Genomic DNA, 27127 nt, shown 5'->3' with positions numbered 1-27127 from the left:
GCTAACATATATCACAGTATTTGTAATGTGTTTCAACAATACATTTCTAACATTTATAATGCGTTTTTAAAAAATTCTCTGATTTGACTTTACACAAACTTTAACTTGAGATCAGATAGAAGAGATCTGAGTTTACCCCAGCGACTCAAATAAACAGGCAGCTCACGTTATCAACATTTTTATTGCCCTCATAAGTTTCTCCACTGGATCTAAACTGTTTGCTCCATTTTCACTGTGGTCTACAATGTGCATTTCTATTCGCCATAAATCATAGCTGGGGTGAAAAGATCCAATAAAGCTTGAAGCTTAGAAAAATGCAGCTTGCTGAGGTAACAGTGAGCTAGATTAATTCATTATTTTTCCACACAAAACCCTTACCATTGCATAAGACCTGGAATCTGAATAGACTGGCTTTAATAATATACAATGTGTAAATGGAAATGTCCAAACGCAGTTTTAATTTAACATGCAATTTAAGAAGGCTTTTATATTGTAAAACCCAAAGGCTTAGCTTATCAATATCCCACAGGAGAAAGAAAAAATCAATCTAGAGTTATTAAATCTTAAACGTGTATGATCAGGAAGCTGACTGTTAATATGTTTAAAAAACTGACAACCTTAGTTTTTAGGATACAAAATCTGCAAGAAAACTTCATATTTGTTCACATTCAAGGCAGCCGATTCCCATTTTCAGTCTCAAGACATTTTATTTTTTTTACATTTTTTAAGTGTGTGTCAGCCATTTTTTCCCATTCCTACACATTTCCCCTCCAAAACTGCAGACAGTTTATAAAAGTAGCGCGGAAAGAGAGGAGAGTTATTTTGGCCGACTCTCCTCGCATTTGCATGAAGACTTCACAAAAACCTCCCTCCACCCAGTATCCCCAAAATCCCCTTCCCTCAAACATCCCCACAAACACACAACCTCTTCACTCGTCTGAAGATAAAAAGTCCCATTGGATCCGTCTCCATTGACTTCGAAACGGACCTGTGGCAGGAGCAGGACTTGATCCACTGCTCCTCCTTTAGTTTTGACTCCATGTTCCTCCTTTTTTCTCTCACCCTCATCCACAGTCTCCCTCCCACCTCGTGTTCTTCTCTCAGTTTCGTCGATAGCGGTTCTTGGGCTTCTCCCCACATCCGGTGGCCTCACAGGAGGACAGGGTCGGGTTCTTGCCAGAGTTGATGCTGCCCAGCAGGGAGGGCAGTTCGTTGGTGATGGCTTTCTCAATCTTCTCCAGCAGGCAACCGCCAGTGTAGGAGCATTGGGCGGACAGCTGCTTGAAGCTGTTGATGGGGTTGATTCCGAAGAAATCACGGTAAGCGTCTCGGTTGGGCAGGTCAAACTTGCTGACATTGGTTTTGGCCAGGATAGACTTAAAAATGTAGAACTTGTCAGGGTCATCCACAATCTCCTTGAAGACCAACTCAGGATCGCTAAAGAAGCTCATCTTCTCCTTGAAGGTCTGCACGTAGCGATCTACCAGGAGGGCGTGAATGCGGACGCGGATGCCGTGTTGACGGATGAAGGCGATTTTGTTTTCCAGACGGTTCTCGATCACCTGGTTGAGGTCCTCCAGCAGGGATATTTCTTCACGCTTAAAGAGTTCGCGGCTCGTGTCAGGGGCGTAGTCGTAGGGCCAGAAGGAGCTGACGTAGACGCGAGGAGGTTCGGTCACATTGATGAGGGGTGCCAGACTCCAGAAGAGAGCACCGTAGACGCGCATGAGGTCTTGCGTCACCAGGTTGTCGGCCTTGTTAAGAATGATACGAATCTGAGACTCCCGTCCTTTCAGCTGCCTGAAGAGCATCTCCAACTCGAGACCTACGTCTAGCTTGGTGGGGTCAAACACCACGAAGATCAGATCTGCACGGTCAATGAACCACTGGCACACATCATTGAATGGGTAGCCTAGAAATGGGAAAGAGACAAGTGGAAATGTAGCTATGATACAATAGAGTCAAGAGAATTACAATAAATGTTGTTGCAGTTAAACACTTAGTCCTAAACCAGAAGTGTCCAATTCTGCTCCTTGAGGGCTGGTGTCTCTGGAGAGTTTTGCTCCAACCCCAAGCAAACACACCTGATCCAGCTAATCAAGGTCTTACTAGGCATACTAGAAACTTTCAGGCAGGTGTGTTAAGTTTGTGGGTTGAAGTTTCAGCTAAACTCTGCAGAACACCGGCCCTCCAGGAACGAGTTTGGACACCCCTGTCCTAAACAGATATTTGAATCTGAATGGCTGTCTATCTACTGTAGGTGTGAACAGCAATAGTTCGAAACCATCCCAGCAAACCCTCAAGATCATTTTATGATGACATGCCTTTGGTGTGTATGGTCAGAAATTTTAATACACAAAAAGGAACGAGTGTTTAATATTTTATATAACCAAGAATGAAAACGACTTAGTTTAGTAGTTTGGTTATTTGATTTCTTGGCTTGTTGAAACTCAAACAAGTTTGATTCCTTGTTGTTTTTAGAGACATATTTCTAAATGCTGTTAATGATTCACATTTGGTTAGGGCTTCGTGTAACACAACCAGTTGTTGTAGTGTTATCCAGTCTTATTTAACCAGCAATTGGGAGTTATATACTCTAACAAGGTGGCTAAAGGCCACTAGAGCAACTCATGAGATCTGGGAATGAGGTTTACATACCTCTAGCCGGCCTCTGTTACAGTAGCAGATTATATTTGTTCGAAGCTCTGTATATTATTACCTCTCTCCTGCTGTTTGCGATTCTCAATGATTCCAGGGGTGTCCACGAACGTCACCCTTTCGAGGAGCTTGTGTGGCATCTCGATTCCAACCAGCTTCTCCAAAAAGTTCTGGCCAAACTTCTCCAGGGGAGAAAATGAGCGAGAGCTGTCAGCAGCCATGACGATGCCTTCCACCGTGCGGATCTTCTCTCCATGCATGATGACTGTAAACTCTGAGGTAGTGGGCTCAGCACCTGAAGGAACAGAAGATCCAGACATTCAGAAACCAACAATGCAAAGCAAACACTGAACAAATCAAAGTTTTTAATCAACCAACTTTCTAAACGCCAAACCTAGAAGTTTGCAGAAAGCAACATGAATCTTCTAAGTTATTTGTATTGCTCACCTGTATACAGCTGGTAAGGAGTGTCCTGCAGACCCAACAGATAGTTGATCATGGAGGACTTGCCCACACTCCAGGGACCAAGGAACAGCACCATGGGTTTGGAAGTGATTTCTCCATCTGTTTGAGAAACAGCAAGAAGAATAGAGAATAGTTGAGTGTAAAAGTCAATGATCCCAACAAAAATAAACAAAGACCTTTTGTTATTCTAGACATGTATATACACAGATGATAACACTGTCTCAGACCAGTATGGATGTACATGCTGGTCAAAGCTGGATCTATAGCATAGCCATGTTGTTCACCAGCACATGCCCAACTAGCATGGTGTCTCAGATAAAGCTGGTTGACCAATGTTAATATACAGTATGTCATACATTTTTCCAAAGTGACTAGTTACTTGATAAAGTCATGTTTTAGTGCTTGTTGATCCTAATTCTTGCTACTAATGATTTGTCTTTCACTAGCATTCAATTTTCTAGCATCTAGAAGTCAAAAAACCTTAAAACTGTATTGAACATTCACATGAGAGACGGCAAAGATCGTGCACAGCAGACAGTAAGGGTTATGAATTCGCCATGCAGCATTGTTTAACATCCATACAGGCATTGAAACTTCGGATATTTTATGAATGTTTTGTTTTTCTATATTGTCTTAGGTTCTGATGTAAAAAGTACTCATCACTTCATACTTTAATATACACTGTCAGAAGGAAAGTACAAAACTGTACCTTTTCTGTCACTGGGGTGGTACCCTAAGCCAGGCGTTTTAAAACTTTATGATGCCACGATCCACACATATAATGAACCTATAGCGAGGGAGCCCTTTCCTAAAATGTATCCATCTTTTTCTGTCCGTGACTTTTTCCTCTTAAATTTTTTGGGATCCCTTGGATGCTTCTTGGGGACCCCTGCCCTAAGGTTGTGTTTTGTACCTTTAAAGTTATGCAAAACATAATACAATCTTGTGCATTTTTAGGGACAGTACTGGACCTATTGTGCACCTTTAAAAGTACAGTTAAATGTTTTGTACACACAATAAGTCTTTAAAGGGACAAAAAATGTACGCAATAACACATTGAAATGTTGCACCTTTGGGGTACAAAATTATATCCTAAAATATTGTGCCCCAAAAGGTACATTTCAATGTGTTGTATACCCAGAAAGGTACAAAACGAACCACCCCAGTGACAGAAAAGATACGCGTCTCCTATTTTTCTGACAGTCTAGGGATGTTTAACACCGGTTTAACACTTATAATAAAAACAAAGATCAGAAGATTGTCTAATTCCAAGTTTTATGAGTTGAAGTTTGTTATGCAAGCTTGAAGGAAGTTGAAGAAAGCAGCTGTGTTATATGAGCTAAGGGGAATTTAACCTCAGCTGAACGATCGCTGTCAGCGATTTACACCCACATCCAAAAGCAACATCAAACTCAATGCACATAAATAAACAAACATTAAAGTGTGATGCAATGCAGTGGATCTAAGTTACAGCGTTTTCTAATGCAGAAAGATTATAGTTGTGTCAAAGCAGATAATATGTAATAAAGTTTGTTCATAATAGTTTTGATCATTTTGCATGATTTCTTCTTATCTATCTAAGGAGCTTAAAAGCCCAAATGTGGAAATGGAGACTTTTTTAGAAACCTTTAAGACACAAGAGTTCATCAATAAGAAGGGAAACTGACATGGCATCTGATATGCCACATAAACTCACTCACTCAGGAAAGTCCAGGATCATACATGCAAGACACTTCAATGGCTTTTCTTCATTTATCAGAGATATATATATATATATATCAGATAAATGCACACTTTATAATGCACAAATCCTTTGACAGCCCATACTAGATGCATACTCTTAGTTTTCTTGCTTTTAGTTTTTTAGGTCTGCTAGCCTTTGATACAGCATGTGAGTATATTCATAAAAGTTGATCAAAGAAACTTTTATCAGATACACACATTAAAAATTTATAATTTTTTGCAAATAAACCAAAATCATTTATGATTCGTGGCACGTGTCCAGTGATAAGCAATTTTTTTGCAAGTTTTAAAAGTGTCTTATATATTCTTTTTAAATCAGCTGAATGTTTATTAAGCAACGATACAAAGAGCTTTAAATGCTATAATGGCGTCAGCTGGCATCACACTGCAGTGGGTGAAGAGACACAGGCCGGGCCATGCAGTGAAACGCCCACCGGCATACCCACCTGTGGCTGAATCCCCCAGCGTGCGTCCAGGATAGGCTGTTATGTGGACGGGGGGCAGTGTGCAATCAGGAGATACAGATATGAGGGTGAAAGAGGATGAAAATGATGAGTGTGAGGAAAAGTGAAGCAAGAGAAAGAGACAAAGAGAGAAAGAGTGTGAAAGTGTAAAAGAGAGAAAGAAGATTTTAAGAGAGAGGTAACAGACACTTTTCCTGTGAAAATATGTGATGAGTTGAAATGTGCGTGGATGGACATCCAGATACACTAGATGTGAAAAATCCTGGTATTTTTATTGAGTGCATTTGGCATGTTTTTAAGTTAAAAGACCTAAAAACAGTAATAATAATTTAGGCTATACTGTAAATAAAAAAAGTGCTAAAAAGAAAACAAAATGTATAAAATTAAATGCATAACATTTTTTTAAATTGTAGAATATTTACACAAAATATCGCAAAATGCAAAAAATTATAAAGGTCCACAAAAATTGTCAACTTTAGATTTTGGACCGAAATATAACCCAGTAACCGTGCAATAACTCAATAACAAGTAAAATCTGCCTTTAATGCCATTAAAAAAATGTAATTGAACGCGAAACTAATGCAGTTACCCAGAATCACCCTATGTGGCAATTAATTTTATCATTATTTTTCTTTGATCACCTTAAGCAGTTTTGGATCACATATCTGCATGTATACTAGTTTCTCTCACTAGTGTAATGTTGTCTTAAAGGGGTAGTGTACCCAAAAATAAAAATTCTGTCATTATTTTATCCCTCTAGTGTTGTTTTCAAACTTCATTTTTCTGATGAACAAGAAGAAAGATATTTTAAGGAATGTTTGTACCCATATGGCAAAAAAAAATACTCTGACCAAAAATATATTTTAAATATATGCTAAATACATTTTGTAGAGTAAAGCATAAAGTAAAGCTTAATTGAATATATTTTTGAATTTGGAAATATATTTAGTTTTAACCTTCATATATAAACATATATTTCAAAATGTATTACAGGGCAAACAAAAACATTTATACATTTACATTTATTTTAACATTTTACATCCCATATGGAAAAAAATGTATTCTTTGCCAAAATATATTTGAAATATAAGTTAAATACAATCTAATATACTAAAGTATATTTTTGAAGTTGAAAACTATTATTACATATTTTTAATGCTTTAAATTTTATTTACTTTTAAAATGTATTTCAAAATATACCAAAAATGGCCGAAAAATATATTGGTGAAAAATATATTTTTGTAAACATATTCCAAAATATTTTTCAGCAAAAAACATTTTTTGTATATTTCGAAATATATTAAAAAATATATATATATATACCATATGGGTAACCAAACCAACCATGGGCCTATTTTCTTCCATAGTAGGAAAAAAATAATATGGAACTGAATGGGGCTCATGAAAGGTTTGGTTCAGTGTACAAATGGGGGGCCGGGGTGTTCCCAGACCTCCTATAAGCATTGAGGTTTTTATTCAAATTAAAATACTACATGAATTAAAATTTTCGTGCAGCGATGCCCCAGAGCGATACTATCTATTATTTGTCCCAATTTAGCAATAAACTGATCCAAATAATTCTGTCTGAAAATATAAACTCTAAAGTCCGCCACACGCTGTTTTCTGGAGGAATTGACAAAATCGTTGGTCCAGGATCACATCTTACTTTGTGAAATCATGGCAACCCTACAATGACGAGGGGCTTAGCAATGTGGACCCCCATAATCTTTGACATAATTCGAACACTGGTTTGGTTACAAACATTCCTCAAAATATCTTCTTTCTTGTTCATCAAAAAATGTAATTCATACAGGTTTGTAAAAACATGAGGGTGAGTAAAAGATGACAGAATTTCTTTTTTGGGCGAACTATCCCTTTAAAGGCTCACTTTTTAACAAGGGATTTATTATTGGTGAGTGTTGGATGTTAAATACCATGCTGAACCACAAGGAGGCAAGCGTGATCCCAGAATCTGTCAGGGGTTAGCTGCAGGACTGTCAGTGCCATGAAAGTCACCCTTCAGAGAAAATCTAACACCAGACCCTATAAACGTCATTCAGTTTACTTATATTCCTGACTAGATCAACAATTTTACTAAATATTTAATCATTAAATATCAATGTAACAGTAAAATAAATAACATGATGTGTTTTTTTATGGTCATGTCTTTTATTTTGAAGTGTCCGGTTGTAGTCCTCGTGTCTTGGTCATTGTAGTCCTGTCATGTTTCCCCACCCCAATTGTCTGCAGATGTCCTTTGTTAGTCTTAATTAGTCTGTATATTTAAAACCCTCATGTTACCTTATTGTTTGTTGTATGGGTTGTTTCATCATTCTTGTCCTACTTCTTGTTTTACATCTTATGTTTGGACTAAATAAATACTTTTATCTGCCTGTAGATCCTGCCTTATCCTCATGTTTTGGACAACTCCTTACATTCAGTTCCTCTTGCAAACGTGCCAACAAATAAATACATGTACCTCACAGCATTACAATATAAATAAACCCATTTCCTAAATATCAAGATCAAATGCTATACAAAAAAAGTTAACTTTGAGTAAAGTTTAACTGCATGTTACATTCAGGACTAGAAGAGAAATAATTATACAACCTAAATCTTGTCTGTACTGATAATACAATGCATTTAAGAAAATGTCAGTGAGAAATTAGTAGCCAAAACTATTACAGAACAGCTGCATAATTAACACAGAGATTAAAAAACTGAGGTTATTTAAAGTCAGTTCATGAAACATTTGTTCAGGGGATTTGTACACATAAAGGTCTCATATAAAGTGGGGGCTGTTAAGAAACCCATGATTGTTTTCAGATGGAGCCGTTGTTCGCAAGAAACATCTGTGTTTCTCTCTCTCTCTCTCTCTCTCTCTCTCTCTCTCTCTCTCTCTCTCTCTCTCTCTCTTTCCGGCCCCCTCGTGTCTGATCTGCAGAAAGCTGGACCGCACATGTGTCAGCTTTATGATCTCTGATACTGCTGTGGCACCAGCACCTCATGTACAGTACAAAACACACAACCTCCTTCACGTGCCTCACATATCTGTTTCCTCGAGGGATTTCTTTATCTGTTCTTGTGTATCTGGGACTTTGCCAGAACAAGGAAATAGTCTATACATAAGGAAGAACCACATTTGCTGATGACGTTTGATAAAAATGTATAAAAACAGCCTTAATGAGCCTTCACAGTTAGGGACGGTCGCACCAACAGCACCCCTGGCAGTGTAGGTCAGTTTGACTTTATTTCATCTAATTTTTTCTTTTAATTTAAAGTCCCTGTAAAGTCAATCTTGAAAATTGTGACTTCTTTTTCGAGGGTGCACGATGCGAAGCTCGTCACAACATGTATGTAGTGTGTGGCTCGTCATTTTTAAAATATGTGTTCGGTGCGTCATGTAAACTTATGTGCATTACGTGTCATGTCAAAAAATGGACCCGCTGCAGATGCGCTGAAGGGGTTTATGACAAAAGAGACGCTCGCGTTTGCCAGATACTCGCTTAAAGAAATGGTATTCCATGCATTCTGACTTATTAACACAGTTTAAGAGTTGGTTTCCTCATGCTAAAGAAAAGTGTCAAAAAAGCAGTTGGACGTGTTACAGAGTATTTCTGTGCCGAATGCACTTTTTCAAAAAAATTTCCGAATATGGCGTTTCGGAACAGCTGACGTTTCAGGGGTAAGCCATATGTATCACTTCTTTTTATGGGCACATCCCCTGGAAAAGCACGCCCACACGTCAATCAGCGGGATAGCGAGGAGCGTGGACGCTAAGTTACAGGCATCACTTCACGCGACAGCTTTGTTTTATATCAAGACTCAACAATGGCACGAAAGAAGAAGTGTGTTTTTGGATGTAAGGAGAAGAAAGCCAACATTATGGAAACAGTGGATATAGTTTGTTTATCTGGCGTAGCAGGGGAGTTTTGCATGTGTGTTGTTTACCGCTGGATTTCATTAATCTTGGGAGTCAGAAGAAAAATAATTCTTATGCTATTCAATTTGAATCTTAGGTTTACATTAACTTTACAGATGCTTTAACGCCATCTTATGAGAATTCGTACATATTTTACGAGTTGGCTAATGCGTATTAATTCATACGACCACATTCGTACGTTTTTGTACGATTTGCCTTGACCCCTGTTACGATGGGATTAGGTCCGGGGTTTGGGGTTACATATCGTACGTTTTTGCACGATTAACTTCGCATGAATTCATACGAATTAGCCAACCCGTAAAATATGTACGAATTCTCATGAGATCAGGCTGGATGCTATAGATATGTACATTAGATGTCACCTTGGCTACGGCAGTTCATTGGACCGAATGCATAAAACAGAGCCGCCATCTTGAAACAGGGCAACCTCGCATAAGCGTCATTGTAGGCAATGGTGTAACGGAAATAAATTCACCATAAATCGTCAAGAATGCGATTTTCTTGGTTTTCTTTTGGTTCGTTTCAACAGTCAGACATGTATTTAGTATTGAGTAGAGAAAAAAATTAAAGTTTTGAAATTATCAAAATCTACTTTTTCTAACCATAATGCATAGTGCTAGTAGCCCAAACATCCATACGCAGCACAAAAGTCCGGCATCGTCCATGAATTCGAAGTACAGGCGGAGATAGCCGTGTTACCTAGTTACTTCCAATGACAAGACCCCTGTTCTAAGATGGCGGCGGTTTTGACGCATGCTTAGAACCCCAAGGCGACATATCTATGGCTGGATGCTTTGGTGCTTGGCCCCTAATTATGACATCATCATCATCATCATCATCATCATCATTTAGAGACACAGCAACCCCTGGGTTCTTCCTTATGCATATGATCATTTCTGACATTGCATTTAAATGTTTAGTGGACCGTTATGTTGAACCGTTGTTGATTAGATGAGAAGAATGATGTCACGGCAATGAAGAGATGAAAAAACATCAACATTCAAAAGTGATACTAAACTAGAGAAGATGATTAAAGACGGGTCGCTACCTGAGATCTCGTGTTGTCTCAGCTCATTGTACTTGTAGGCCTGCTCCATGGGTCTGATGGAGCTGTGGTAGATCTTCCTCAACCTCTGCAATGCCGCTGAGAGGATAAGACATAATAATGTGTATTATGAAAGATCCACACATTATTTTATAGATCACAACCGTGACGAGCTTTGTTTCCTCACCAGCATAATCTCCTGCTTTCTCATCTGCTGCGAGCCGTAAAGTTTCCTCAATGTGAGATCTGTCTCTCAGGATGGATTCCAGCACGGCTTCTTCCTCTGAAGAAAATACAGATGTTAAGCTTTCAATCCAAGCCAGCCCATAATTCACAATACTTAGATCTCTGTGATCGCCATCTTATGATAAAACTTCCTTTATGCGTTGGCAGGGTGCGCTGACAAAGTATTTGTTATTGCTGCAATGTTGGTTAAATTACGGAGAATTTAACAAAGTCTCAAACCTTAAAGCACTCCATAAAATGACCGCAGGAGCGAAGGCTTTCCTTTAGTCTGACCTCAGCACATTTCTGTCTCCTCCACAAGCCACACATTTTAACACATCGGTCATGCCAAACAAGTTACATAGCAAACCTTTCATATTTACAGTTGGATGTTTGTTTAAACCCCAGTGCAACAGTAACAGCGCTATTAATAACCGGTCTGAATAGTTACTGGCCGTGATATCTGTTTTTCAGTAACTCTAGCAGATATCTCACCAGGACATTGTTGTACTATTATTATCATACTATTGATATACAAAGCCACAACATCGCCGTTTGTAAGTATTTACCCACAATGCCTCAGGGCGTTCCTATCAGTCTGCTATCAGGAACAAAGACTTAAATGGCACCAGAGAGGAAGACACTGCGTCTCCACATTTATATTTAGTAATGTTGCCGACCGTGCATTACAAGTCGCTCAGATATTACCTCAATGACATCTCTATTATAGGAAACAATGACATTCATTATCATTATATTGTGTGTTTTGACGGTAACACTTTGCAATAAGGTCGTATTTGTAATATTAATAAATGCATTAACACGAACTTACAATGATGATAGTTGCTCATCATTTATTAATCTTTGTTAATGTTAGTTAATGCCAATACAATTGTTCATGTTAGTTCACTGTGCATTAACTAATGTTAACATCACTGTAAAATAAAGATGGTTTAATTTATAAAAATCAAGGTGTGGTTTCCCAGACAGGGATAAGACAACAATGCAAAAAATGATTTTCAAGAAAAAAAAAATAAGTATTTTTGTCTTGTTTTCAATAGAAATATCAATAAATTCTTAAATTAAGATGCTTTTTCTTGATGAGCAAAACGACCCAAGAAAATAAGTCTAGTTTTTAGACCGAAAATATACAATTTAAGTGATTTTGTGCATAAAACAAGCAAAAAATCTGCCAATAAGATAAGCTAATTTTTCTTAAATTTTTCTAGAATTTAGTGTTTTAGGAAAATTTTCAAGATTTTTTTGCTTACCCCATTGGCCCATTTTTTTGCTTGTTTTATGTACAAAATCACTTAAATGTGATTTTTTTGGTCTAAAAACTAGATTTATTTTCTTGGGTCGTTTTGCTCATCAAAAAAAGCATCTGAATTTAAGAACTTTTAGATATTTTTACTGAAAACAAGTTTTTCTTGAAAATCATTTTTTGCAGTGTAGTCCTAGACTTAAATTGCTTTTAATAAGGCATGTTTGTTAAACTAAGGCCTAGTCCTGGCTTAAGCTAATCCCTGTACGGGAAACCACCCCCAAAAGAAAAAAAAGGATTTGTTGGTTCAACTTAAAAAAGTAAGTTATCTGGTTGCCTAAAATTTTGAGTTGACAACAATTTTTACTAGGGCTGTCAAAAGATTTTTTTAAATTAAACTTAAAAATTAGGGCAGTCAAAGATTAATCGCAATTAATCGCATACAAAATAAAAGTTTTTGCATAATTTTTGTGTGTGCACTGTGTGTAATTATTTTATATTTAAGAAACATTTACATGTATATTTATATATATTTGTATATATTTTATATTATAAATATAAATTAAAAAAATACCTAAATAACATTTTTCTTAAATTCATACGTATGTGTGTATTTACATATACATAATATATACACACAGTACACACACACATATCATGCAAACACAAACTTTTATTTTGTATGTGATTAATCGCGATTATTATTTGACGTCATTTTTACAACATTTTTTATTTTTTAAATAAAAATGTAATTAATTTAGTTAACTCAAAATAAGGCAACCAGGTATTTACTTTTTAAGTTGAACCAACTTTTGATTTTATAAATTTATTAATAGTGGTGAAATTAACACAAAGTAAGATTAATAAATCCAGAAGTATTGATCATTGTAAATTCATGTAAGCTAATGCATTACCGTTCTCTGATTGGTCTAATATTACAGCATCAAATCTAAAAATAAGATGGCTGAACAAACAATGGGGAACAATGTTGTGGTTTCATAACACAGGGATGCTGGGGCATATGGGGGACTCCCTGCTTTCATAACCGGAGAAGGGGACACGTGGCTACCAAATAGCTGGATTATGGGATATGTTGATAAGAGAGATGATGACACTTTGACCTACCCATCCTAAATATAACAGTGGGCAGTTAACCGTTTCAACTGCTTATTTATCATCCGCCAGAGTGTTTCAGTATAGAGACAGGATTAAATCTGGGGGTTTTCTGATTCCCACTTCTACACTCCGTGGGATTATAAAGCTTCTGGTTCAACCTCGTGTTTATAATACCTCATAGCAGTTACCGTCAAAAGTAAAAAAGAGAAACACAAACCTAGTAATCCACCCATAAAATTCCCCAAAATGCATTTGGCTCAATAACAGCTTTCATATTTCTCACAAATAAAAGCTCAAGGGTTTTCCACACAAAACAGATATTGAACACATGGACGCTGCATCACTTCTCTTATTACAATCAATAACTACATAGGGCTCTGAGAGTTCATGCCAGGATCCGTCAATAACTGCTGAATAAATAAATCACACAGGTTCCTGTTAGTATGAATCAAAGCTTCTGGCACGAGTTAGCGTTTAACTAAATCATCGCCCTAAACCGTACGCTATACTGGCGCAAAATTGTGGTTGGTTTGTTTTGGTGGCTAAAGCTTGAGGCTGATAATGGGAAGGGTGCCTGTTAGATCCCTGCATGAAATGAGCCATGAGGCTTTGCCATTGTGCCTTTGATCCAGACACTTAATCCCAGAGGTTTCTCCAGGGCTCTGGATCTGTTATAGATGCCATGTGGGTACCTTTGGATAAGAATACAGATTCGTGGTTTTGATGGCAAACTGCATAATAAAAATGTATCTTTGCCATTTTAGAGGGTGTATGAACATATTCACTATATAATAACAACATACACCGAAGGATTAACATACACCCAAAAATCCTGTCATGTTTTATATCAAAAAAGTAAATTTTAAAGGTGCAGTGTGTAGATTTTAGTGGCATCTAGTGGTGAGGTTGGGAATTGCAACCAACGGCTCAGTCCACCTCTCACCCCTCCCTTTCGAAACACAAAGTTATAGGAGGCGCCACAGGACAAACATGTCATTAGCTATGGATCCATTGCAAATTTTCACAAAACTTTATCATTATGTTGACAAAAGACTATTGCAAAATGACGCCATTTACCGATGATATGCGACTGAAACGTTGTTTTTCTACGGACTACGGCTGCAGTCCAATCTTTTTGAATCTACCCCACATTATTAAATGGGTTTTGTTTCGCAATTCTCTCCAGGGTGCGTTTATCCCTATTCCTTGTACACTTTTTTCTACCACATCTTTTCCTTCCCTTCGCCTTCGCGTTTTAGTCTAAAAACATAGTTTTCATTTATATTATATTGCATTTTTGTTAACAGATCCTCGTAAAACTTACATACTGTAAATATAAATTATAAAACAGTAAATCTGTGAATGTAATGTATTTAGGGGCGGACTTAGACAATAATTCAGTCCGAACTTTTACACACCATCGCCACCATGTTTATGTAATTCAAATCCTGCACACCACCTTTGACTCTAATTTCCTGAAGGTTTTGCGAATGCAAGACATACTAAGCAGAACAAGAAGTGATTGTCAGCCATCTTTTGAGTGGATTACATCAGAAATAGCTCTTTGATTTGTTCGAATTGGGTGATACTTAAAAATAAATCAAAATCCCTGGGCTGAGGACGAGCAAAATCATCAAATAGATTATCAAGGCATTCATTGTCTCTTTCATCTTTCCCTGAATCTCTTTATGTCACTCTGCACATCTAGGTGCTCTCCAAAATGAAATAAACATCTTCAATAATCTATACTTATATTAATTGTGCCGCCATCATGTTGTATGTTGCCCGGATGACTTCATAAAGCATGTTTTGGTCTAAAAGCATAGCCTGCGTGTTTACCTGAAGGTTCTTGCTCTGACTCAGACACTGAATTGTCCACAACCTCTATTTTAGCAGCAGGAGCACTCGCAGCAGTGCTGCTACTGCTTCCTGGACCATCTTCTAAAAACACACAAAAATAAAAACATTCAGGGTATCTAAAAGATTTTTAAAATTCAAATTTTAGAAACTGCAAATTAAAAGGTTAAATGATCTTTAAATGATATTTTTTTCACAAAAACAAAAAAGGTTTATAAAATAAAAAACTTCACATTTCATACTTGTTTTTTTTTTTTTTTTGCTGTGGTTTGTACAATTCATTATCTGCCAGACGTTTTTAGAATGGCGGTTTCATCGAAAGCACGCCTGTTGCTGACTTCTGGAAAAAAACCTTGTGGGAAATAAAAATGTTTTGGTTTCCTAAAGATAAGGGAAGACGGCGAGTATGGATCACTGCTGTGCAAAGTGAGGTTTGGCAACCAATCTGTAGTTTACATTGCATACATTCATTTTACACAGTAGTTTTAGCTTATTGTAGTAGCTGATACACTTTAGATATGATTTGAGGTCATTTACTTATTTATTTTGCTTGTGATATTTATGTTGTTGCATGCGGAAACGTTTCTGCGATTTCTTTTTTATCCTTTCTGCTCCTCCTTTGTGTTTATATTTTTTGTCAGATATAGCCAAATGGGCAGTACATTGCTTACGTTGGGTCATGTAGTGACATTTTTATACCACAATTGGCTGATTCGTACAAGATAATCTTTACAGATGAACACAAAAGTCTAAACGTGTTTACTAGAAATAAAAAACAAAAATAAATTTTGCACGTGATAGTTTCATTTCCACTTTATTAAAATTTTTGCTCCATGTCCCCTTAGGGGCTCCGTATTCATCTGTAAAGATTATCTTGTTTGACAAAATGTGTATATAATATGTCATAAACTTTTGTTAAACACAAATCTTTTTTGTGCTAACCCAAAAGTCTATGGGAGAAATTAAAGGGCTTTTTAGCAAGGGAACCAAACAAAAAAAAAATATGTCATCCCTGCGCTACACTGTAAAAATAAAAGTTCAAAAATCAACTTAACAAAGATACTTTAATGGGTAACACCTAAAAAAATTCAGTTGTTTAAACTTATATGTTTAAGTGAAAACACTTAAAGTTGAAAAAACTTAAACTTTTTTGGTGTTACTAATTAAAGTAACACTTTTTACAGTGTCTGTGACCGCCAGGCCAGCGGAATATGCCCTGGTGCTCCAGATGACCGGTCCGCCCATAAAATTATTTTTAAAACTGGATCACCAAAAAAAGTTTCGGTTTCAGTGTCTTACACTTAAAAAAAGATTGGTGCTAAATAGCACTAAAAGCTCATAATCATATAGGGGAACCATTTTTAGTGCTATATAGCACCTATAAAGCCCTTATGAAGAACCATCCAGGGGTGATATGCACTCTAAAAACAAACGTTGCTAAATAGCACTAAAAGTGGTTCTTGGCTCGTAATCATAGAGGAACTATGTAGCACCTATGAAGAACCACACAGGGGTCATATAGCACTATATGGTTCTACACCGTCACCGGTGCTACTCAGGTACTTTATCGGATCTATATGGCACTTAAAATGGTTCCTCTATGATTACAAGCCAAGAACAACTTTAAGTGCTATTTAGCACTGTTTGTTTTTAGAATGAGTACCACTATAGCACCAGATATGGTTCTACACAGGTACTAAATAGGTGCTATATGGCACTTAAAATGGTTCCCTTATGATTATGAGCCAGTGAACCATGTTTAGTGCTATTTAGCACTGTTTGTTTTTAGAGTGTAGAGATCAACAGACTATTTATGTTGTACTCGGGTATCCAGCGATATTTATTTGCTTATATGAAACTGGCATAGGGAAGTGTTAGCCTTGCTACTTGGCTGCGACCCTTGACTAAAATAACTCTACCAGCTCAAGTAATACATCCTAAATCATCTAGCATCTGTATAAAGCATCTGTGAATGTGGAGCAGAGTCCGACCTCTGTTTACATCCTAGTAGGATCTCCTAACAGTTCTGGCATGAATCAACCATGAATACACACAAAAAATGCTAAGTTATTTTCAACCCAGCGTTGGGTAAAAAGGGACGAGCCCAACCCGTTGGGTTGTAATTTTGGCTGTGTTGTTTTAGCCCAAAATGCTTGCACTGCAAAAAATGACTCTTAAATTATTATTTTTGTCTTGTTTTCAGTGCAAATATCAAAAATTACAGAAATCAAGATGTATTTTCTTAATGAGAAAAATGACAGTAAAAAATGCTGGGTTATTTTCAACCAATCGTTGGATCAAAAATTCACAAGCATGTTTTGTTTTCAGTTTAAATATCAAAAACATTTTAAATTAAGTTTTATTTTCTTGATAAGCAAAATGACATGTCTAGTTTTTAGACTTATTATAAAAAAATACAATTAAAATGAATTTGTGGTTAAAACAACAACAAAAATCTGCCAATAGGGTATGAACATTTTTCTTGAATTTATGAAAATTAAGAAAATTAATTCAAGATTAGCAGATTTTTTTTTTTTTTTGCTTGTTTTAAGCAAAAATTCACATACATTTTATGTTTTTTATCTAAAAACTTTTATGGCATTTTGCTTATCAAGAAAATACATTTTAATGCAATTTAAAATGTTTTTTGATATTTATACTGAAAACAAAACAAAAATGCTAATTTCACTGCAAAAAATGACTTTCTTAGTTAGTATTTTTGTCTTGTTTTAAGCACAAATATCTAAAAATTTTCAAGTCAAGATGCATTTTCTTGATAAGCAAAATGACCTAAAAAAAATAAGTCTAGTTTTTAGACAAAAAATATATAATTTAAGTGAATTTGTGGATAAAACAAGCAAAACAATCTGCCAATGGGGTAAGCAAAAAATCTTGAACTTTTCCTTAAACAAATTCAAGAAAACATTGCTTACCCCATTGGCAGGGTAACCCCATTTTTTGCTTGTTTTATCCACAAATTCACTTAAATTTGATACATTTGGTCTAAAAACTAGACTTATTTTCTTAGGTCATTTTGTTCATCAAGAAAAAACATCTTGTTTTAATAATTTTTAGATATTTCTACTGAAAACAAAACAAAAATGTAAGAAAGTAAGCGGTTGTGTTTTTGTAAATTTTTTATCCAACAGTTGGTTGAAAATAACCAGCATTTTTTCACAATGTAACCTCAAACATTAATATTAAACCATAAATGATGAATCAAATACTTTTAGGTATTATTTTATGTGCCTTTTTTATGTTTATATCCAATGTACACATTTTTTGTTGGGTCAAACATGGACATTTTTTAAGTTTATTTAACCTAAGAGTTGAGTTTGTCCATTTACTCAGCCATGGGTTAAAACAGAGGGACTTTGTTGTTGTAAGCTCAGACTTCTTCTCAGTTTAACTATGAACTAGTATAACTTATTGTTTATCAACTTTGTAATCTTTATTATATGCTTACCACTGTAAATTGTGATAAGGTTCACTCTAAAAAAAAAAGACCCAGCATTTTGTCAAAAAGGGCCAAACCCAGCTGTTGGCCAAACCCAGACAATTTTATATTTAACCCAACAATGGCTTAAAACAACCCAACATTATGAGTTTTAACAACCCAGGTTAAATTACAACCCAAAAGGTTTTTTTTCCATTTTTGACCCAACCCTGGATTGATAACAATAACACAGTTTTGAACACTGAATGTATACAGATTTTTGCTTTAAACAGACATCTTCAAGGCCTCTTTGGTAAACTAGCTTTATTAGAAAGCTCAACCAGGTTAGCCCTCGACTTAACCAGCAAAAACTAGCTTGAACTCCTGAAGCCATTATTTGTAAAATTTCCAACAGGGGTGTCAAACAAAACAATGCAACTCTCTCTCTCTCTCTCACACAGTTTACATTTTCCACAGAAGTCCTCTTGTGATCTGTACTACATCTCAGTTTTTGACTTCACAAGCAGATAAGAGCCGTTCAAAGTCTGCAGTCGAGCACTTCACAGGTTTTTTCAGTTAGCTGTAGGCACGCCCACCGAGCGTGCGGCCATGTTGTTGAGCCAGGCTTCAGAGGAGCGAGAAACAGATGGTGCTCTCAGTACCGAAGGCCTGCAGGCCTGTTGTGATGACACAACGCGCTAGTTAAAGCATACGAGCCCTCGGTCCACGCATGCCAAGTCAAGCTGCTAAAAATACAGACCTGTAATGTTGAGCTCAGCACGGCACTAAAATGGCGCAAGGTTAGAGGCGAGGTGTGCAGTTTAAACGTGCGAACTGTGAACAATGCAGGGCTCTGTGATAACCGAGTATGTGTATGTGCTGATATACAACAGGTGTGCTTGATCTGGCTTCATGTTTCATGGAGTTTTAAATTTATTTAAAAGAATTTCATATTAAAAGTTATTAAACATTGGAGACAAAGTACAACTGGTCATGATCTGACATTAAAGGCACTTCAATGTACAAATCTGCTAAAATATTGTTGCAACCCCAAAAGTACAAATTTGGATACAATGAGGAACAATTAAGACATCATTTGGATTTATGTTAGGATAAAGGCATCTATTAAATGACTACATGTAAATACATACAGTTTTCCTGTAGCTTAACTGACAGAATATTGCGTTAGCACCATAAAGGTCATGAGTTCGATCCCAAGGATTGAATGTTTTTATTGTTACGAAGTTACTTTAACACTCAAATTTGTCTCACATATTCTTGTTTAGATACAAACAATAAATTGCTTAACAATCGCAAACATAAATTTGCATATATAAACATAACTCCTCCCCCTAACACAGTATCTACACTTTTACAAATACAGTATATCCACTTCAAGCACACATACTGTCCATCAATGGTGCTGAGCTTTAATTTAACCCTGTAGACGCTGGAAGGACAAAAATTAGCGGCATCTGTCGCCGCGACTATGGGCATCCAATGAGCCTGTTGCCTAGCAACAGAGGCTTTGGAAAAACACAGCTGTTGCTATAGCTCATTCTGCTGGAATGCAGCATCGCACTACTGTTGTACGGGGCTTATTGGTCAAATCCACACATTTACGCTTCGGAGGGAAACGTGAGAGCCCCGCATCGAGAATAACGATGTGTTTAGGAAACGATTCGGACAATATTTATAAAAGCGGTTTCTTCCATAAACACAGATTAAAATGCTCGAAAGTCACGGACGATTTTGTGAACACATAGAAAATACATTTATAGCAAAGCATCAGGCAAAAGATGCAAATATTTGGTTGCATCTCTACCTAGCAATGTCATATACTGTAAGCCATCTGAACGAGTTCCAGTGGCTGATAGGTCTGTTCATTGATGTATTATGGTAAAGCCCCTCAGATCATGTTCTGTTGGCAGATGCAGGAGGTAAATTAAATTAATGTGAACACGATTAGGGAGGCGAGTCCTGAGCCCAATGGATTTTCCAGTCACTATGGAGAGGTGTGCACAACATTTACAGTGGGCCAAGGGATTTTACTGTTCTTTATTTTAGACCAGATACATTTCACCAAACTGCCAGCCCCTCATCTATCTATCTATCTATCTATCCATCTATCTATCTATCTATCTATCCATCTATCCATCTATCTATCTATCCATCTATCCATCTATCCATCTATCTATCTATCTATCTATCTATCTATATATCTATCTATCACATACATTGCAGTGACGTGAATAGCAACAGGTGTCAAGGTTTTAGAGTTCTGGTCTTACAGAGTGACAGGAATAGCTGCTCTACAATGGTTCATGTCTCAGAAAGATCCAGTGGGCGGAGTCACAAAGGGCCTTTTTTGGCACAGAATCTTACCTTCCCTTATAAGAATAATTTCCAAAAACAAGATATTGTTTCTACTCAATAGATATCTTTAGCTTTACTCTCTATATTTAAATCACTACACTGTAAAAAGTGAAAAGTTAGTTCAACTTTAAAAAAAATGCTTCAATGGGTATTCAGCTTAAAATTTCCATCTAAAGTGAAACTAAAGTGAAATTTAAGTTGATAAAACTTACATTTTATAGGTGTTACCAATTGAAGTATTTTTTTAAGTTGATCCAACTTTTTACTTTTTACAGTGCACTGTAAAAATTCTTTGTTGCACTTAAATTTTAAAGTGTAACCAATTTAAAATTACAATTAAATTCAACTTTCTTGACTAGTGAGGAGTTGCTATATATTATAAAATAAAGTTGACATAACTTCAGCTAATTCAACCAAAGTTTTATAATTTAAAGCAAGTCCTTGCTATTCAATAAAGCTGAAATAAATTGTAAATTCAAGTTGACTAAACTTAAAAATGTAAGCGTAACAAGGATTTTATTTACAGTATATGGGAATAAGGTTCTACAGACTATGAAATAATAAGAAAGAAATGATTCTTTTAAGAACCTTTGCCCTATTTTTTGGAGAACCAAAAATGATTGTTCTGTGGCATCCCCCAAATAACCCTTTTAGGACCTTTACTCTTTTAAAAGTAGATACTTTGGATATATTACCTATTCTGCTCCAAAAAACATTTTGTGAAACAGAAAGCTTCTATGGATGTTAAAGTTTCCTTGTGGAACCATAGAGGCCGACAAAGACCATCTAAGGAACCTTTATTTTTAAAAGTGTAATACCAAGCCTGACAAAAGTTTGTATTTCGAACAGAATTCCAAAAGATCTCGCTGGCCTGACTTCGAAGCTTTGAAAAGCGCGACACAAGATGCCAATGCATTGTGTCAGATATTTGAATTTGAGAAGTGTGATTGTATCCGGGAGAAAATTTCACATAGGCATTATGGGTATCAGAGTTAGGACACAGTAAGAACATCAAATGGAACAGAGGGGTAAAGGGGATTGAAGGCATGGCCCATCTCTCTGTAAAGCCACATTGCATGACCTTATCTCTTTTTATGGACTCGGTATTTGGCGACCTGTCCCACAATTCCTTGCAGAGGGGAGTCCCTAAAGAGCAGGGGCAACACATGCTCGCTGAACTGCATTACTGGAAGGCGAGGAGAGCCCTTACTCTCTATGAGTAACCGTATCCAATGCATAGTCAAGGAAATTACTTCCTCCATTACGCATGGGGCTGCTTTTCTACCGCCATGTTATCTTTTATTAACAGAAGTCATTTCTTTAATGTTTAAACATAATTTGTGTTACCGTTTTAACACAACGCATGCAATGCAATGGGGATCTTAAAGCAAGACAGACTTTCTTGTTCTTTTGAAAGACAAACAACAGATGGTCACACCTGACTTTAAGGTCCTTACATTTTTGGCCTACTATAAAGTAAACCGGTCAAGTCTCTACAAGAACCCCCTGAGATCCCACCAAATCAATATCGTGTGTCTGAGGGTTTATGCAGCCCAAGACCACAATAACTATCACTCCATGAATTATAATAAAACTCTCCATGCTTTTTCTTTTTTATTTGACACAATGACTGAGTTTTACAAGTTGCATTGCAACATGAAGTGCAGCAGATGTTCACCCTGTTTGCGAAAGCGTTCAAAAGCACCAACTTCAAACACTGACTTCTCAAAGATGAGACTCAGGTATTGTGTTATAGTCTTCAAGTAAACCTTCTCACACATCAAAGACTTACAAATAAAGTGCTCTTAGTCAAATGCTCTTAGTAGTAGTATAGCTCGGTGGTACAGCATTGTGTTGGTAGTGAAAATCGCTTTGATTAAAAGCATCTGCCAAATGTGTAAATGTCAAATGCATCCTCACATTTGCACTATTGCACTGTCAAGGCACAAAAATCCTATAAATAATATGCATTTTGATGTCTTTATTTATAAAGACAAATAAACAAACTTTAACTACCATTTGGCTATTGTGTAACCAAACACAAACTATTGTTTAGCAGGTGAGACTGAGCCATTATGTGGCACATCCACAAACATACTGTACGCAAGGAGCGGGACGGACACAGATAGCCACGGCTCCTCCCGCTGAGATAATGCATGTCCTTATAAAGCCAGTGGCTGGGAATAAATAAATTGTGATTGTGTCAGGTGACAGCAGCTGTGCGGGGGGAGGATGAGGAGGAAGGGGAATCTATAGTGGACGGTGTCCCATTACAGAACAACTTCCAATCTTAGACACCTGACGGACCTGAGCAACGCCGGGCTCGAGAGAAGCCCAAGGACGCAAGAAGGGTAGACATGAACTCTTAAAAATAAAGGTGCTAGAAATGGTTTTTCATAGCGATGTCATAAAAGAACCATTTTTGGTTCCCCACAGTCCATCTTAAAATAACTTTTAATGCCACAGAAAGGTCCTTCGGAAGGTAAAGGTTCTTTATGGAACCATACAATCAAAAATGGTTCCTCTATGGCATTGTGTAGCCCCTTTTTTAAGAGTGTATAGTGGTCAAAGCCTCTCAAAATTTGATAGCTAAAAGTTTGGGAGTCTTGACTTCTATAGCTTGGGGTTATAAGGCACAAGATAATAAATTTGAAATCAAGACAAGGCTTTGAAAGAAATACTGAATCGTCAACTCATATAAAAGTGACAATATAGGATGTCTTTGTATTCAAGCAAAGCTGGAGACTTTGTGGGAATAAAAGAGAGTTGTTAATAGTCCCCCATGAGCCTTTCGTCCCCAGACTCTAGCTCTTTCCATCAGCTGGTGTCACGCCTCACGACAGCTGACGCACAACGCAAAACCTCTACCGTACGAAAATAACCCTTACCGACTGTGAAACTGTCAGACGCTTAATGCTTCAAACGGCTTAATATAGAATACACATCAATGCAAGATTTCTTCAGCGTTTGTTGTAGTTTTTACTGTACACGTCATGTTAAGTCTTCAAGAAAACTTTATTATTGAACACTGTGGGTTTAAATAGCTCAGATGCTTGCAAGGCGACAGCAGATGGTGGTAAGGCCTCCATCTCGTGCCGGTGACCATCACAAATATTAATGTCTCCTTAAAGTCCCACAAGTACAAACTGTTTATTGCAAGAGATCAGGCAATGATGTACCAGCTTGCAATCCATCATAAAGGGATCAATTACAACTGTCCTCAAATCAGTTTTTGGCGACAAGGCTGTAGACGTATTTAGCTTCCAATCGAGAGTTTGAACAGTCGACCTGTTCTTCATTGACAGTTTCAAATGCAATAAAGATAATATTAAATGGCCGATTATTAAACAAGTACATGTATAGTGTATAAAATATTTGGCTGACACTTTCAACCAAAGTATAAAAATGAAGTAGCCTACCCACACCTCTCGACCTACAGAAACACAACAACAACAACAACAACATAACAAATAAAAAAGCCCTTACCTGCGGTGGCCAGTACCAGCAGAGGCACGACGAAGCAGAGCGTTACTAAGACCTTCATGTTGGCTGCCAGGAGACCTCGGGAAGCTTCGGTGGCTATATATACCAGTAAGAGAAGGTCAGAGGGCACCAGAGAGAGGGTGGTCTTACGGATTGGGCAGTTGGGTGATAACGTCCACGTGAAGGGGGCTGGTGCCGGAGGTGTCAGAACAGGGCGACATGGGACTCTACGGATGAGAGCAGCTGACCGGCTCTTTTAGCAAAGCTGTCAGACTGTGACGTCGGATGAAGGGTGTGTGACCACTCGGTACTTCAGCTGGTGTTAACAATTAAGAATGAACACACAAAGAATGTTGTGTTTTTGGTAAAAAACAGTATATTATATCACACATAATATGTGACCCTGGACCACAGAAGCAGTCATAAGTCACACAGGTATATTTGTAGCAATAGCCAACAATACATTGTATGGGTCAAAATTAACAATATTTCTTTTGTGGGCAAAACTCAGGATATAAGTAAAAATCATGTTCAATGAAGATATTTTGTAAATTTATTAACGCAAATATATCAAAACTGCATTTTTGTGAGTGGATGCAGTTACTAAAGATTTCATTTGAAAAACTTTAAAGGCGATTTTCTCAAAAAACATTTGCGGCCTCAGATTCCAGATTTTCAAATAATTGTATCTTGGCCAAATATTGTCCTATCCATCCTAATAAACCATATCGATGGAAAGCCCTTATGACTGGTTTTGACATCCAGGGTCACACACATATTCTATAATTATAATATCACATACAGTAAAGTATTTGGCACAGTTCATACACAATCTTACTTGATTATTACAGATAATGGAAATAAATGTTTGAAAACCTGAACTGGCAGTTCAAACAGACATAATGAAGCGTAGTCTAAAACATTCAAACAATTTTTATGTATAAGATTAAATATTCTCGTTGCTTATATTTTTGACATCTTTGAGTAATTGTAAAATTCTAAAACCATCCAAACATGACAAACATTTTACTGAATGAAGTGATCTGAAAGTTTAAACTGGTGGTCAATTTACACACGAACACACATACACACACGTTTGCATTTTTTCTGGGACATTCGATAGACACAATGGTTTTTAAACTGTACTGTATATTGTATCATCTTTCTTTAACCTAACCCTCACAAAAACGTTAATTTTTTAATGTTCAAAGGGGACATATCATGAAAATCTGACTTTTCCCATGTTTATGTGGTACAATTGGGTCCCCAGTGCTTTTATCAACCTAGAAAATGTGATAAAGATTAACCCAATAACTTAGTTTTGGTAAACCACTCTCTGCAAGCATGTAAAAAATAGCTCATTGAAATTTGTCTCCTCTTGTGATGTCAGAAGGGGATAATATCGCCCCTTAATCTGCACTCTCCAACCATGACACTGCCATTTAGTGCAGAGATCAACTCATTTGCATTTAAAGGATACACCCAAAACACCACATTTTTGCTCAAACCTATAAAGTGGCAATTTTAACATGCTGTAATAAATTATCTATATGGTATTTTGAGCTAAAACTTCACACCTGTAGTCTGGGGACACCAAAGATTTATTTGACTTAATAAAAAAAGTCTTGTGAAATGTCCCTTTAATTTATAACCTTTTCTCCACATGCATATAAAACATGTCCCCACAATATCAAAAAATGGTATCACTGTCTTTGTGGGGAAACTTGGTATACACACACATTTACTTATGAGGATGTTCCACTTGTATTGTTTTTATGGAGTACTAGTTATAAATACTACTGTATAACCTAACCCTAACCCATGCACACCTTAACACTAAAAAACTTAATTTACTACACTGTAAATAAAGTAAATTACCTTAAAATCTTGAGCTAATTCAACTTAATATTAGTTGACAATTTTTATACAACTTGAGTTAACTAATATTTTTAAGTTTAATTAACTTAAAATTTTAATGCAACCAAGTATATATGCAACCATATAGCAAAGGTTCTACAGGGGCTACATAGGTGCTATATGGCACTTAAAATGGTTCCCCTATGATTATGAGCCAGTGAACCACTTTTAGTGCTATTTAGCATCGCTTTAAACTTTTGTTGATAGAATTTTTTTAGTGTGTGCTCAGATATCAGTGTGAGCACCGGCAGTCAGCGCAGTCATGTTGGGCAGGACGACAGAAGCTGACAGGCGTGAATAAGGTGTAAAATTCAGTGTCATCATTTTGTCGGAGAGCAAATATTAACACCTTATCGTTCCTCAATAAATAACACCAACAAATGCACTGGATATTATACATAAATCACGATCTTTAATCATGTAAGAACTGTAAGCCAGCAAAACCCAAATTAAATGTCATTGCACTCGGATTTAAAAATCTTCTCTTGAAATGTTAAAGTTGAACCACTTGAAATGTAATACCTAACTTAGCAGTGTTTCACCAAGCGGAAGGCCATTACTGTAAATGTGAGCGTGTTGTCAAGTACTTCACTTCTTATTTTAGAGCTTCAGGTTATAAGTATACACTTAAAATAAAGGTGTTACAAAAGTTTCTGCACAGCAATGCCAAAACCATTTATTGTTAGTCCCCGAAAATAATCTTTCGTGAAACAAAGTACGTTTTTATAGACACAACCAAAAAAGTTCTTCAATTAAATTGTGTAGCACCTTTATTTTGAAAAATTTATTTAGCAGATGCTTTTATCTAAATCAACATTTGTGACCCTGGACCACAAAACAAAGTCATAAGGGTACATTTTTAGAAATAAGCTTTACATTGATGTATGGTTTGTGTTAGGATGAAAGATGCAACTATTTGAAAATCTGGAATCTTGGGGTGCAAAAAAATCGAAATATTGAGAAAATTGTCTTTAAAGGGACACCCCACTTTTTTTATTTTTGGGGGCAACTTTTAATTTCTTAGTACTAGAGCTGTCACGATTATGAAATTCGGCTGACGGTTAATTTCTAAGAAATTGTGACGATTATTACGATTATTTGCGTGTTTTAGGGCTTTGATGGTTATGATGATTAA

General features: G+C 36.6%; 1 protein-coding gene across 3 annotated transcripts; it reads right to left on the bottom strand.

Moving 5' to 3' along the window:
• Positions 1-162: 162 nt before the first annotated feature.
• Positions 163-24320, bottom strand: LOC129436658 (sarcalumenin). Of its 3 annotated transcripts, XM_055194902.2 has the most exons (8): positions 24079-24320; positions 14763-14864; positions 10506-10601; positions 10322-10417; positions 5313-5348; positions 3106-3222; positions 2720-2953; positions 163-1912 (listed from the first exon to the last, which is right to left on the bottom strand). In XM_055194902.2, the coding sequence occupies exons 1-8, from the start codon at positions 24134-24136 to the stop codon at positions 1101-1103; spliced, it is 1551 nt and encodes a 516-aa protein (XP_055050877.1). In that variant the 5' UTR covers positions 24137-24320; the 3' UTR covers positions 163-1100. The 3 variants fall into 3 exon arrangements, with proteins under 3 accessions (XP_055050877.1, XP_055050876.1, XP_073713846.1); XM_055194901.2 differs by lacking the exon at positions 5313-5348 and having other exon boundaries at positions 24079-24238; XM_073857745.1 differs by lacking the exon at positions 14763-14864 and having other exon boundaries at positions 24079-24237.
• Between the last annotated feature and the right edge of the window lie 2807 nt (positions 24321-27127).

The sequence above is a fragment of the Misgurnus anguillicaudatus genome, chromosome 19, assembly GCF_027580225.2.
Source record: "Misgurnus anguillicaudatus chromosome 19, ASM2758022v2, whole genome shotgun sequence".
NCBI lineage: Eukaryota > Metazoa > Chordata > Actinopteri > Cypriniformes > Cobitidae > Misgurnus > Misgurnus anguillicaudatus.
The sequence above is the reverse complement of the archived record's forward strand: the minus strand, read 5'-3'. Positions and strand labels throughout refer to the sequence as shown.

Excerpts from the sequence above, each read along its gene's own strand:
- LOC129436658 (XM_055194902.2), bottom strand. The coding sequence starts at position 24,136 with ATGAAGGTCTTAGTAACGCTCTGCTTCGTCGTGCCTCTGCTGGTACTG. Across the intron at positions 14,865-24,078 it reads GCTGGTACTGGCCACCGCAG|AAGATGGTCCAGGAAGCAGT; the intron begins GTAAGGGCTTTT and ends GTGTGTTTTTAG. Across the intron at positions 2,954-3,105 it reads TCCTTACCAGCTGTATACAG|GTGCTGAGCCCACTACCTCA; the intron begins GTGAGCAATACA and ends CTGTTCCTTCAG.